This window comes from Leptodactylus fuscus, chromosome 7, assembly GCF_031893055.1.
Source record: "Leptodactylus fuscus isolate aLepFus1 chromosome 7, aLepFus1.hap2, whole genome shotgun sequence".
Classification (NCBI taxonomy): Eukaryota; Metazoa; Chordata; class Amphibia; order Anura; family Leptodactylidae; genus Leptodactylus; species Leptodactylus fuscus.
This window is the reverse complement of record NC_134271.1, coordinates 71,108,557-71,124,666: the sequence shown is the minus strand read 5'-3', so window position 1 is coordinate 71,124,666 and position 16,110 is coordinate 71,108,557. Positions and strand designations below refer to the sequence as shown.

The following is a 16,110-nucleotide window of genomic DNA, read 5'->3' as shown; positions in this document are numbered from 1 at the left end:
TTAGGTATAATTGACATGATTTTGGAAATCGCAACATTTCCACTGTGCGTACTTTTCTGCAATATAGGGATGGGATTCCCTAGAAGTGATTGTACAACACTGCGCTTTTTGCTGCAGCATTTCCGTCACAGTTTGGCCATATTTTAGGGCCCCAGCCTAAGACTATATATTGTTCTCTATCCTCTGGTTCAAATCCACTGATCGCGCTGCCGTCTTCCATGCCATCAGGCTGAGATCAGTTTGAGTCACTTGAAGCTCTTGTGCCCCAATACAAAATCTGTAACAGGGCTCCATTTACCATATGCCATTTATAATCCTTGTGTCTTCTTATATGACAGAGGGAATTTTGGGCTACCAAGACCAATGTGTGACAGCCATCTCAGCTCCATTATAATCTAGTGACTGGGGTGTATATCTTATAGATTGAGCTCTGAGACTATATTTCTGTATATTTCAGATGGACAAAACATAGGAGCCAAACACATCCCAGTGACTCAGTGTGGCACCTGGGTACGAACCAGTAATGGTGGACATTTTGCATCCCCAAACTTTCCAAACATCTACCCCCCTAACAAGGAATGTGTCTACATCTTAGAAGGTTTGTATCTTCCAAACAGACACAGTGACTGTTACATTCTGCATCATATTATATAGTATGGATATACTTGTATTTATGCTTGCAAAACTATTCAACCAACCACCTAGAAAAGTCCATAGATGGCTGCATTACAAATGATAAATTTCATTTACTCAGAAAAAAATCCCCAACAGTTCTGTACATAAAGAAAGGAGTGCTGTGCCAAAAATAAGAATTAGGCCCCTTTCAGTCCCACTACCCTCCTAACTATTCACTTCCATTTTTACTTTACAAGTCCATTTTCCTTTTCTTTGTTTGCTAACTCTGCAGCACCAGCATAGACCCCATCATTGTGCGGATTCAGCTTCACACAACTCGTTAAAATGGAAATGAGACCAATGTAAGGTGGGCCCCTTGTTACCAGGCACCCACAGCAGCCCCATGGTCTGACTCTAGTCTAGTCTAGACCATGGTCAGTTCCATGGTCTGCCCCTGCTAAAAACCCCATAGCTGTGATGTGTCATCCACTTTACAGCTGCCACCTGCTTTTTCACCCAGCTTTCCTTTAGTTCTGAATGACAAATCCAGCATGTTATGCAAGTAGTATTTACGTTATGTAAGTCGACTGCTGACTAGCTAGATTTGCTGTCCCAAACATCATTACAGCACATCCATAGCTCTCTCACTGCCCCAATGATGGATATCGTGAGTTAGTGTAAAAATACCTTTAATTGTACCACTCTACCATTTTGTCCCTCAGCTGCTCCTCGCCAGAGAATCGAGTTGACCTTCGATGAGCCTTATCACATAGAGCCGTCTTTTGAGTGCCGATTCGACCATTTAGAGGTCAGAGATGGTCCGTTTGGATTCTCGCCCCTGATTGACCGATACTGTGGGATCAGGAGCCCATTGCCAATCCGATCCACCGGCCGATTTATGTGGATTAAATTCACTTCAGATGAGGAGCTGGAAGGCCTGGGATTCCGTGCAAAGTATTCCTTTATACCAGGTATGCAACATAATATGGGACTTCTGTAATATCAGTCAACATATCCATGGAAGGTTGGACCTCCATTGATCTTGAGATGCTCACGTGTCTCTGATGAAAGAGGGGTTAATTTCTATTTCTAACTATCCCAGATTTCATAGACATCACAAGTAGAGTACAAAATAAGATAGCAGCATATTCTGTGTGTCACCATACTGACACTCAGGTTTATACACATCTACGGTTCTGGAGGGACAGTTGCTTGGTATTATATGTAGGGTGCCAGGCTCACCAATCCTATGTGCTGGACAGACTCGCTACTATCAGCATTCTGAGCAGCCTATTCCTGGTAAGCATGGATGAATCATAGCTAATGAAAAGATGCACCCACCAAACGGTCTTCAGAAAGTGTCAGGGGTCTCGAAATGTACCATACATATGCACATGGGACACACTGACAGATTGGATTGTACTATGGACTAGTCAGAAGCATACAGACTATGGTATATACTGTAAAATTACCATATACCATTCATTAAGCAAGTGCCAGACTATTAGATATTCCTGAAAATCAGAGTAAAGGAATTTCCTTGTATATCTAATTCTTGGTGCTTTGAGTGCATTGTGTTATTAAAACATAATTTCTATCCCCTGCAGATCCAGACTTTAGCTATCTCGGTGGAATTCTCAATCCTATCCCAGGTATGAACTGGTTTTCTAGTTGTGTTTTGCTGTCAAACATTGGTTCTGTCTCATATCACACTGACCCCTCATCTCCTTCTCTATTCCCTTAGATTGTCAGTTTGAGTTGTCAGGACCGGATGGAATAATCCGCTCCAGTCAAGTGGAACAAGGGGATAAACTGAAGGCCGGTCAGGCTGTGGACTGTATATGGACAATTAAAGCAACACCAAAAGCCAAGGTCAGTCATGTGGGGTCGTTATGGGGAATATTTTAAGGAAGCCAGAAGAATCTTTCAAAATTTTTTACAAAAATTTTTCACTAAATCCAGTTCTTTGATGACCTTTACTAGGGCCGCTCCACTAGCACTAGCAATTGGAATTTTCTCTCAAAATAATAATGAGACATTTTACTGCAGTCAAAGGGGGCGGGACTCTGGAATCTGATTGGACAGTATCAAAAAGCTCAGAATCATGTTTTCTTGTCTATTGCTGCCTGAGACCACCCACTTGACAGTACAAAGCTGGTACTAATTACTTAATAATACAACGACAGTACTAATTAGTAAATCACACACCAACACTGCGCTGACTGCTCAGGAACAGTGGGGGCTAGAGAAAAAATATTTATCCCACAAGGGTCACTGTATGACTGATCATAGCTCCTAGGCTGTTCACTTTCTCAATAGCACCACCTGCAGCGTAACCTAAAAATATGCTTAAAAGCAACAGAAATCACTGCGGTATACCATAAGTTCAATTTCAATGATCACAATTTCAGCTTAAGCTAATCATTATTTAATGCTGAAACCTTATCTATGTAGACTGACATTATGAGGTTAGTCTGTTGTACTTTTTTGTCTATTGTATTCTTTGTTTTGTATATAAACCCCTATAGGAATTAATGATGCTTTAAATATAAATAATAATATTAGCAATAATGATATTACATGGATTTTATTTGCGTGTACACAATGACAATCAGACACCTTTACATCCTTTGGCTTTCCTGATGTGTGCCCTGGTGGTGGAGATATCAGTGACGTTAATTTTGGCACCAATATCTTCCTACTGTCAGAAGGGCATTCCCTACAGCAGGGGTGCCCAATACGTCGATCGCGATCTACCGGTCGATTGCAATGGACGTATGGGTCGATCGCGGGATGCAGCCAGGGATCCCCAGTGTCTGCTTGTTCACAGTGCAGGCTGAGAGTCATCTACGGACACTGGCAGGCAGGGCAGCCGCAGCCCCAGCCTGCCAGTGTCCAGAGATAACTCTCAGCCTGCGCTGTGAAGAAGCAGACAGCGGGGATCCCTGGGCGGCCACAGAACGCCGCTGTCTCCTGCTCTCACGCTCCGCCCGGCCCCGCCCACAGGCCCACCCCGGCCCTGCCCACAAGAAGTGGGTAGTAGATCTTTTGACTTGGGCATGTTATAAAGTAGCTCACATGCTGACAAAGTGTGAGCACCCCTGCCCTACAGCCTAGCATCATCACCGAAATTAACCACACTGATATCTCCACCACCAGGGAGATTTATAGCAATATATAAAGCCGCACATTCATGAAGACATGAAAGGTCCTGTTTAAACTCATACCGGAACTATTATGCGAGCAAAGTACTGCAAAAAACTTTTTAGCATTAGTGAATGAAACAACGTGAATGTGAATATATATATATATATATATATATATATATATATATATATATATATATATATATATATATGAGTAACCACACCATACTCCCATTTTTTAGATTTCATGTAGATCTGTTTCTTGAATTACTGTTTTCAGTTCAACGAATATATTTTGAATGTCTCCATTCACATGTCCATTCATATGCCCCTGGCACCTTGGTCAAAACTGGCAGAGTTGCCATTTTCTCGGGTTCCGCCATTTTGCGGAGAAATACAGACCCCCGAAACGAGATCCTGGGCCGTCGATACATTACCTTAACAGTCGGGAGCCTATTGAAGGTTCCCAGGCTTGCATGGCATTATGTTCTATTACAAGCTGCACTGTTCAGCCTCTAATAGAAGTGATGTCAATTTGCAATGCATTGCATTAATGATCAAGGCACGTGGGGAGTCTGATAATTACAAATATATCACCCTGCTTTCCCTAGAACACATTAAAAAGTTTTTAAAAAAACCAAAATGAAACACATACACGTTAGGTATCCATGTGTCAGAAAACACCCGGTCTACAAACTTATAAAAATACTTTTACTATTCGATGAATTCCATAGTAGGAAAAAAATAAAAAGAGCTGAACCACTGTTTTTTAAGTTGTTTCACCTCTCTTAAAAATTTGGATAAAGAGCAATCAAAGCAAAAGATATTCCCCAAAATAGTGTAACTAGAAAGCACATTCGGCTTTGCAAAAATGATGTTTTATGCATACTCTGAAATGTAAAAAGGTTATGGGGACAGAATATGGCAACTTTGCAAAGTTTTCATTTTTTTTAATAGGCTAAAGCATAAATAAAAGTATATTAATTTGATATCTCTGGAATTGTACCGACCCATGCGTACCTTTGGCTGTACAGTGAACGCTGTAAGATCAAAGCTCATAGGAAAATTGTACTAACAGTTTTTCTAGCCCATTCAAAATGTCTTTCCACCTTCCAAGTACATTGTATCGAATAATACATGGTTCCACTAGGAAGTAAAATTGTCCGCACTGTTCTGTGAAAAAAAAAAAGTTATGGGGTTTGGAAGGTGGGGAGTCAAATTATTCTGAAAACTGCAGATAATCAGCAGTAAAGGCCTTTATGGGACTGCCTGGGATCTCACAATATATTTTTACATCCTGCCAATTATACTGCCTATGTGATCTGTAAATTAGTATAGGGAACAATAGTTCTAATCAGAGAAATTGCATTTACAGGCTTTTAAAGCATAGAGGCTCCTTCTTCAGGAATTAGACATAAATGAGTGAGAACATAACACTGGCAAGATGCTACTCAAAGGCTGAAAGTTAGTAAGATAAAGGCAGGGAAATAAAATTGAGGTTAGGCTTTGGATGTGCAGGTCTCTGGAGTCAGTCTGATAGAGGGGGTGAATTGTGTCCATGTAACGGCTGATAACAGGTATTAGAGTCTTTTTGACATTGATCATAATTGTATCATCTGCTTGAATTCCCAATTTTCTCTCTCTCTGAAATACTATGGGTAAGGTTCACATGGGATTTTTGGATTTGATTCTGAGGTGGCCTCCGCGTCAAAATCCGGTCCAAAAAACCCAGTGTGAACTTACCCTAAGCATCCCTAAATATAACCATTCTTCTCCAGATTTACTTGAGGTTCCTGGACTATCAGATGGAACATTCCAATGAATGCAAGAGGAATTTTGTGGCCGTGTATGATGGAAGTAGCTCCATAGAAAACTTGAAGGCCAAATTCTGCAGCACTGTGGCCAATGACGTCATGCTGCAAACAGGGACCGGGGTTGTACGGATGTGGGCGGATGAAGGGAGTCGACTCAGCCGCTTCCGAATGCTCTTTACATCTTTTGTAGAGCGTAAGTTATTAAAGTTAATACCCACCATTCTGTTCCAAAAAGCTGTGCATATTTATTTCCCCATTTATCGCTATAGAAGAGATCAGTTTTTCAGATTTGATAAATTATATTTTTGTAAACTGCCTTCAGTTACCAGTAGAGGGCGCTCACAGCATATGAATGTATACAGCTAGTATTGACACAATTGAAGGTGTATAATTCAGTAAGCTCCTTCTAGTGGCAGCTGCTAATACGATGCTTACTACACCATAGCAGGAAGAAACTAATCTGAGAACTGGTACAACTTGCAGAAATGTGTCCCCTAGCGTTACACTCATGTACTTAGAACAGCTTAATGCAAAAGATAAATAACAATTATGTGTCTGATTTTTATCTGTGTCCAATCGCAACAGCCCCCTGTGTAGACAGCACGTTCTTCTGCCACAGCAATATGTGCATTAACAACTCGCTGGTCTGCAATGGAATTCAGAACTGTGCCTATCCCTGGGATGAAAATCATTGTAAAGGTGAGTGTGTTCAATGCCTTACTGGAGCTTCTCTGAATAATAATAGTAGGTGTAATAAAGCACTTGACATAGTCTAGAGGGAAAACTATAGAAGCCAGAGGGAAAACTATAGAAGCCAGAGTATTCTGGGATATGTAGTTCTACAACAGTTAGAAAGCCATGGGAAGTAAACCGCTGTCCTGTAACACCAAGTATATGTTACAAATGGTGCAGTCACATTATCTGATCCTTTTACTGTAAAATTTAGAGAATGCTTTCATACATTTCATTGTGCAGTACAAAAATTGCTTTCAATAAAAGTAAAAAGATCCCATTAATGCAATGGATGTCAGAATCTGCAATAATAACCTTGTTTAAAGGTTTATAGACAACCATAAAAACATTGTCCAGCATTGAAAAGCTCCAAAAGAATTCATGAGCACTCTACATAGACACATGTACAAGGCATGTACAAGGAAGCTATGAGCCAATCACCCTCGTGTTTAAAGAAAAAATGTCTTTTATAGGGGTGATCCTATCAAAGGATAAAGTATACAGAATGTAGGGTTAAAGAGTCTAATGGAGTCAGCACATATGTACAGTCTCCACAAATCCCCAAATAATAATGAAAGTCAGAAATGATGTATTTTATGTTTCAGTATTTTACACAGAACCAGGTATCACATCAGTACATTACACAGAACCAGATATCACATCAGTACATTACACAGAACCAGATATCACATCAGTACATTACACAGAACCAGGTATCACATCAGTATCTTACACAGAACCAGGTATCACATCAGTATATTACACAGAACCAGGTATCACATCAGTATATTATAAAGAACCAGGTATCACATCAGTATATCACACAGAACCAGGTATCACATCAGTATATTACACAGAACCAGGTATCACATCAGTACATTACACAGAACCAGATATCACATCAGTACATTACACAGAACCAGGTATCACATCAGTATATTACACAGAACCAGATATCACATCAGTACATTACACAGAACCAGATATCACATCAGTACATTACACAGAACCAGATATCACATCAGTACATTACACAGAACCAGATATCACATCAGTACATTACACAGAACCAGGTATCACATCAGTATATTACACAGAACCAGGTATCACATCAGTATATTACACAGGACTAGATATCACATCAGTATATTATACAGAACCAGGTATCACATCAGTATATTACACAGAACCAGGTATCACATCAGTATATTACACAGAACCAGGTATCACATCGGTATATTATACAGAACCAGGTATCACATCAGTATATTATACAGAACCAGGTATCACATCGGTATATTATACAGAACCAGGTATCACATCAGTATATTATACAGAACCAGGTATCACATCAGTATATTATACAGAACCAGGTATCACATCAGTATATTATACAGAACCAGGTATCACATCAGTATATTACACAAAACCAGGTATCACATCAGTATATTACACAGAACCAGGTATCACATCAGTATATTACACAGAACCAGGTATCACATCGGTATATTATACAGAACCAGGTATCACATCAGTATATTATACAGAACCAGGTATCACATCGGTATATTATACAGAACCAGGTATCACATCAGTATATTATACAGAACCAGGTATCACATCAGTATATTATACAGAACCAGGTATCACATCAGTATATTATACAGAACCAGGTATCACATCAGTATATTACACAGGACTAGATATCACATCAGTATATTATACAGAACCAGGTATCACATCAGTATATTACACAGAACCAGGTATCACATCAGTATATTACACAGGACTAGATATCACATCAGTATATTACACAGAACCAGGTATCACATCAGTATATTACACAGGACTAGATATCACATCAGTATATTATACAGAACCAGGTATCACATCAGTATATTACACAGAACCAGGTATCACATCAGTATATTACACAGAACCGGGTATCACATCGGTATATTATACAGAACCAGGTATCACATCAGTATATTATACAGAACCAGGTATCACATCAGTATATTATACAGAACCAGGTATCACATCAGTATATTACACAGAACCAGGTATCACATCAGTATATTACACAGGACTAGATATCACATCAGTATATTATACAGAACCAGGTATCACATCAGTATATTATACAGAACCAGGTATCACATCAGTATATTATACAGAACCAGGTATCACATCAGTATATTACACAGAACCAGGTATCACATCAGTATATTACACAGGACTAGATATCACATCAGTATATTACACAGAACCAGGTATCAGATCAGTATATTACACAGGACTAGATATCACATCAGTATATTATACAGAACCAGGTATCACATCAGTATATTATACAGAACCAGGTATCACATCAGTATATTATACAGAACCAGGTATCACATCAGTATATTACACAGAACCAGGTATCACATCAGTATATTACACAGGACTAGATATCACATCAGTATATTACACAGAACCAGGTATCACATCAGTATATTACACAGGACTAGATATCACATCAGTATATTATACAGAACCAGGTATCACATCAGTATATTATACAGAACCAGGTATCACATCAGTATATTACACAGAACCAGGTATCACATCAGTATATTACACAGAACCAGGTATCACATCAGTATATTATACAGAACCAGGTATCACATCAGTATATTATACAGAACCAGGTATCACATCAGTATATTATAAAGAACCAGGTATCACATCAGTATATCACACAGAACCAGGTATCACATCAGTATATTACACAGAACCAGGTATCACATCAGTACATTACACAGAACCAGATATCACATCAGTACATTACACAGAACCAGGTATCACATCAGTATATTACACAGAACCAGATATCACATCAGTACATTACACAGAACCAGATATCACATCAGTACATTACACAGAACCAGATATCACATCAGTACATTACACAGAACCAGATATCACATCAGTACATTACACAGAACCAGGTATCACATCAGTATATTACACAGAACCAGGTATCACATCAGTATCTTACACAGAACCAGGTATCACATCAGTATATTACACAGAACCAGGTATCACATCAGTACATTACACAGAACCAGGTATCAAATCAGTATATTACACAGGACTAGATATCACATCAGTATATTACACAGAACCAGGTATCACATCAGTATATTACACAGGACTAGATATCACATCAGTATATTATACAGAACCAGGTATCACATCAGTATATTACACAGAACCAGGTATCACATCAGTATATTACACAGAACCAGGTATCACATCGGTATATTATACAGAACCAGGTATCACATCAGTATATTATACAGAACCAGGTATCACATCGGTATATTATACAGAACCAGGTATCACATCAGTATATTATACAGAACCAGGTATCACATCAGTATATTACACAGGACTAGATATCACATCAGTATATTATACAGAACCAGGTATCACATCAGTATATTACACAGAACCAGGTATCACATCAGTATATTACACAGAACCAGGTATCACATCGGTATATTATACAGAACCAGGTATCACATCAGTATATTATACAGAACCAGGTATCACATCGGTATATTATACAGAACCAGGTATCACATCAGTATATTATACAGAACCAGGTATCACATCAGTATATTATACAGAACCAGGTATCACATCAGTATATTATACAGAACCAGGTATCACATCAGTATATTACACAGGACTAGATATCACATCAGTATATTATACAGAACCAGGTATCACATCAGTATATTACACAGAACCAGGTATCACATCAGTATATTACACAGGACTAGATATCACATCAGTATATTACACAGAACCAGGTATCACATCAGTATATTACACAGGACTAGATATCACATCAGTATATTATACAGAACCAGGTATCACATCAGTATATTACACAGAACCAGGTATCACATCAGTATATTACACAGAACCGGGTATCACATCGGTATATTATACAGAACCAGGTATCACATCAGTATATTATACAGAACCAGGTATCACATCAGTATATTATACAGAACCAGGTATCACATCAGTATATTACACAGAACCAGGTATCACATCAGTATATTACACAGGACTAGATATCACATCAGTATATTATACAGAACCAGGTATCACATCAGTATATTATACAGAACCAGGTATCACATCAGTATATTATACAGAACCAGGTATCACATCAGTATATTACACAGAACCAGGTATCACATCAGTATATTACACAGGACTAGATATCACATCAGTATATTACACAGAACCAGGTATCAGATCAGTATATTACACAGGACTAGATATCACATCAGTATATTATACAGAACCAGGTATCACATCAGTATATTATACAGAACCAGGTATCACATCAGTATATTATACAGAACCAGGTATCACATCAGTATATTACACAGAACCAGGTATCACATCAGTATATTACACAGGACTAGATATCACATCAGTATATTACACAGAACCAGGTATCACATCAGTATATTACACAGGACTAGATATCACATCAGTATATTATACAGAACCAGGTATCACATCAGTATATTATACAGAACCAGGTATCACATCAGTATATTACACAGAACCAGGTATCACATCAGTATATTACACAGAACCAGGTATCACATCAGTATATTATACAGAACCAGGTATCACATCAGTATATTATACAGAACCAGGTATCACATCAGTATATTACATAGAACCATGTATCACATCAGTATATTACACAGAACCAGGTATCACATCAGTATATTACACAGAACCAGGTATCACATCAGTATATTACACAGAACCAGGTATCACCTCAGTATATTACACAGAACCAGGTATCACCTCAGTATATTACACAGAACCAGATATCACATCAGTATATTATAAAGAACCAGGTATCACATCAGTATATTACACAGAACCAGGTATCACCTCAGTATATTACAGAGAACCAGATATCACATCAGTATATTATAAAGAACCAGGTATCACATCAGTATATCACACAGAACCAGGTATCACATCAGTATATTACACAGGACCAGGTATCACATCAGTATATTACACAGAACCAGGTATCACATCAGTATATTACACAGAACCAGGTATCACATCAGTTTATTATACAGAACCAGGTATCACATCAGTATTTTACACAGAACCAGGTATCACATCAGTATATTATACAGAACCAGGTATCACCTCAGTATATTACACAGAACCAGGTATCACATCAGTATATTACACAGAACCAGGTATCACATCAGTATATTACACAGAACCAGGTATCACATCAGTATTTTACACAGAACCAGGTATCACATCAGTATATTATACAGAACCAGGTATCACCTCAGTATATTACACAGAACCAGGTATCACATCAGTATATTACACAGAACCAGGTATCACATCAGTATATTACACAGAACCAGATATCACCTCAGTATATTACACAGGACTAGATATCACATCAGTATATTATACAGAACCAGGTATTACATCAGTATATTACACAGAACCAGGTATCACCTCCGTATATTACACAGAACCAGGTATCACATCAGTATATCACACAGAACCAGGTATCACATCAGTATATTACACAGAACCAGGTATCACATCAGTATATTACACAGAACCAGGTATCACATCAGTATATTACACAGAACCAGGTATCATATCAGTATATTATACAGAACCAGGTATTACATCAGTATATTATAAAGAACCAGGTATCACATCAGTATATCACACAGAACCAGGTATCACATCAGTATATTACACAGAACCAGGTATCACATCAGTATATTACACAGAACCAGGTATCACCTCCGTATATTACACAGAACCAGGTATCACATCAGTATATCACACAGAACCAGGTATCACATCAGTACATTACACAGAACCAGGTATCACATCAGTACATTACACAGAACCAGGTATCACCTCCGTATATTACACAGAACCAGGTATCACATCAGTATATCACACAGAACCAGGTATCACATCAGTAAGGAAGCGCCAGTATAACTGCCGATTGTCCCCCGCTCCAGCTGCTGCATAAGACATCCCCCGAAAATAAGACAGGCAGCGCCGCACCTCCCATGAGGCGACCTGAAGCGACCACTTCAGGCGGCGCTATGCCAGGGCCTCGCGAGGGCGGCATTTTGGCTGACCTAAGCCAGTCCAGGACAAGCTGTCCTGGACTGGCTTAGCGTCACCGTGTCTGCAGCCCGACACGGGAAGCGAGCAGTGTATTGAGGCGGCCCTGCTGGACGCAGCGCTGCTCCAGCGGCCACCCCTCACACTCAGGCAGAGAGCAGGTCCTCTCCCTGCCTACTCTCTGCCTGCGAACACCGCTCGCTCCGCTCGGCCCCGCCCCCTTTCCGCTCGCCTCCGGGGGGGGGGGGGAAGGCGGCTTTCTGATGTCCGCTTCAGGCGGCAGAAAGCCCAGGTTCACCCCTGAAGACAGGTCATATATTTCAGAAGATAATTTAATATAAGACATTGTCTTATTTTCGGGGAAACACGGTAGCTTGAACCCTGAAAGGAAACATAGTTTACGTATTAAGCCGGTAAGTAGCCACACTGCAAAATGCTGTTTCCGGTAGGCTGAAGGACCTGAGATGACTTCATCACAAGCTCTTCAGCCGTTCTCCGATTGGACTGCGGCACTATGTGGGCGGAGTTAAGGAGAGTGTACGCTTGGCAGCAAATGGCGTCTATACGACCCGGCGTAGAGAAGGCCACATGCAAAGTGCTATGCGTGACACGTCCGTCCGGTCTGTGACTCCGGTGGCTGACTGTAGTCATCGGCCTCTGCCGGGTGTGCGGTGGAGGACAGTCCAGACTGCAGGGACCATGCCGCATGTGTGAGCCACCACGCAAGGTATTGGGTGCGCACATTTGGTAAGTACGCCGGGAGAATCTGCACTCTTACCTTTGGCGCGGGAGTAGGGGGGGTGTGGAGGAGGAGGGTGGGGCCTTGGGAGGGGCTGAGAGGGAGGCGCATGAGGGTGGAGGCGCGGGGGAGAGCACCACATGACGGTGGGGGCGCGGGGGAGGGGGTCGGGATTGGTATGGGTGGGAAGGCCGCATGAGGGTCGGGCGCGGGACTAGAGGAAGGGGAGGCGGTGTGGGGGTGAAAGGGAGGGGAGGGCAAGAAGGTGGGAGTGTTGGAGAGAGGGAGTGCGCCAGAGGGGAGAGGAGCGAGAGAGAGAGGGGCCGCGTACGTTAGGTGGGTTGGGGGCCCGGGGCATCATAGCCAGTAGCAGTTGCATACACAGGTCAACGCAAGCGGAAACACGTGGACGATGTAGCAGGCAAATGCTAGTATTACATAAAACCAAGTATCACATCAGTATATTACTCCAATACAAAGCAAGACCCCTAGACTCAGACTAATAAAACAGCCATGGTGCTGTACACAAGTCACATCAATCCACACACATAGATATCGGGGGATCAAACTGTTTTATATTTTCATGGTAACGTCAACATTTCCTTTTAAATATTGCCCCATGGTCTCTGTCATGGTATCTTGGTCCCCAAGATGGTTTCCTCTCATTCCTATTCGCAGCATGGCTCCCCCTCTCATTCCTGGTCCCAAATATGGTATCCCTTTAAAATTGAGGTCCTCGGCATAGTTCCCCTCTCATTCCTAGTTCCCAGCATTGTATCTCTTTAAATTGTGGTCCAGAACTTGGTTCCTCTCTTAATCTTAGTCCCCCAGCATGCTATGCTTTTAAATTGTGATCCAAAGCATGGTTTCCAGAATTCACACTTAAAAACTTTTTTGAAAGTGTTTATTGGTTGGGTAAGGGGGTGGTCTTCTTATAGAGAGACAGCTTTCATAGAGTATAATGGGAGAAAAATCAGTCTTTAAGGGGGACTCTGCTCAAAGGCATGTTCTTCTGGAGAAGTTTCGCTGTAAATTGCATATAGCTCTAAGCTGCCACCTTGTGGTTATATTGATATAGTAAGCTTAAAATGACCCTGACTTTTCCCATTCGTTGACAGGTGACGAAAAAAAACACAAACTATGTTATTTTATGTCACGATTCACTTCCCATAAATGTAAAATGCAGTTGAATGTTTAATGTAAACCATTTATTGCGCCAGTAAAGTGCGCTAAATTTATTGCATGTTTTGGACATTATACAAATCTCTTGATGATTTCAACTGTGTTTAGGAATAATGGTGATGTTAAGAGAAGTTGATGTAAAGTGTAGAAGCTATGAGGTCGTGTGAGATACAGAAGTGTGTCTACAATGGCTAGCAACTTTATCATAAATTTACCAAATTTATCATATCATGTGCACCATCTTATAAATATCCGACATTATGTTTTCTTACAGAAAGGAAAGAAACAGGATTGTTTGAGCAAATTACCAAGACCCATGGGACCATCATTGGGATCACCTCTGGGATTGTCTTGGTTCTCCTCATCATTTCTATCTTGGTGCAAGTCAAGCAGCCCCGAAAGAAAATCATGGCCAGGAAGACGACTTTCAACAAAACCGGTTTCCAAGAGGTGTTTGATCCCCCACACTATGAACTCTTCTCCCTAAGGGACAAAGAGATTTCTGCAGACTTGGCTGACTTGTCAGAGGAACTGGAAAACTACCAAAAGACAAGACGTTCGTCCACCACCTCCCGTTGCATTCATGACCATCACTGTGGATCTCAAACTGCCACCCTGAAACAGAGCAGGACCAATCTAAGCTCCATGGACCTTCCGTTCCGCAATGACTTTGCCCAACCGCAACCGATGAAAACATTTAATAGTACATTCAAGAAAAGCACCTATGCTTTTAAGCAGTCTCACGACTGTGCCGATAAAGGCATAGAAGACCGCGTCATGGAGGAAATCCCTTGTGAAATTTATGTCCGTGGCCGAGAAGATTGTGCTCAGGGTTCGATGTCTATTGACTTTTAATTGCCTCACAGATTGAAAAAAAAAAAAATCAAATTCCTTCTACTAAAGCGATATATATATTTTTGAGACAATCTGCGATAATCATTGCGTTTTCTAAAAGGCGACAATTTGAGGCTCCAATAAAGTACACAGAATTGTACATTAAAGCTCTATATTTTTTGAGCGGGAATCACAAAAAAAAAATTAAACTGAGCATTTTGCATGGCATCAGTTCTCTGTGTTAATATGATGCTCCATAAACTGTACCCGCCATGATGGGTGGTGAGGGGGAGGGATCACACTGATCAGTATTGTCATGGTTGATTCTTTGTACCTGTTTTTGTTTTATTTGGGATTTTTTTGCCTTTTAAGTTTTTACACAAAATAGAAATTTGTTTACCTTCTGATTCAGATGTTCTAGGATAATACATGGTGCTACCGGAGCGGGAAATAATAAAAGAAAAAGAGCCTTGAAATTATTTTTCAGTTGACTTGTACTTTCTTTTTAAGTTACAGTCTCTGTACACTGACAATAAAGCTCTGTCACGTTTCAAAGACTTCTGAAGTCAATAGCCATCTTGGAAGATAGACATTAAAGGCTTTGTCTAAATCCTTTATAAATTTGCCTTGATGGATGTTCCCTCTTTTCTATTTACCGATCCTGGCTGATGTTTGTAGTGACGTCTCATTGGTGTCAGGTGACTGCTGCAGCTTGTCATAGGCTCAACAGTGACCCCTGCACAAATGGCACACTACTAACTGGCTCAGTCTTCACATGTAGTTTTTACAGTGGTCACTGCTAAGGTCAGACAGGACCTGTAAACAGAAGAGA

The 16,110-nt window shown here is 40.3% G+C and overlaps 1 protein-coding gene across 1 annotated transcript in view; it reads left to right on the top strand.

Moving 5' to 3' along the window:
• NETO2 (neuropilin and tolloid like 2) overlaps positions 1-15,757 on the top strand; it is a 35,746-nt gene extending 19,989 nt beyond the window's left edge. Inside the window, exons 3-9 of the mRNA XM_075282072.1 lie at positions 458-598; positions 1,338-1,586; positions 2,223-2,267; positions 2,360-2,487; positions 5,540-5,768; positions 6,161-6,274; positions 14,719-15,757. Coding sequence (XP_075138173.1) covers positions 458-598; positions 1,338-1,586; positions 2,223-2,267; positions 2,360-2,487; positions 5,540-5,768; positions 6,161-6,274; positions 14,719-15,299 — 1,487 coding nt within the window. The 3' untranslated portion in view covers positions 15,300-15,757. The remainder of the gene's footprint in view (positions 1-457; positions 599-1,337; positions 1,587-2,222; positions 2,268-2,359; positions 2,488-5,539; positions 5,769-6,160; positions 6,275-14,718) is intronic.
• Positions 15,758-16,110: the final 353 nt, after the last annotated feature.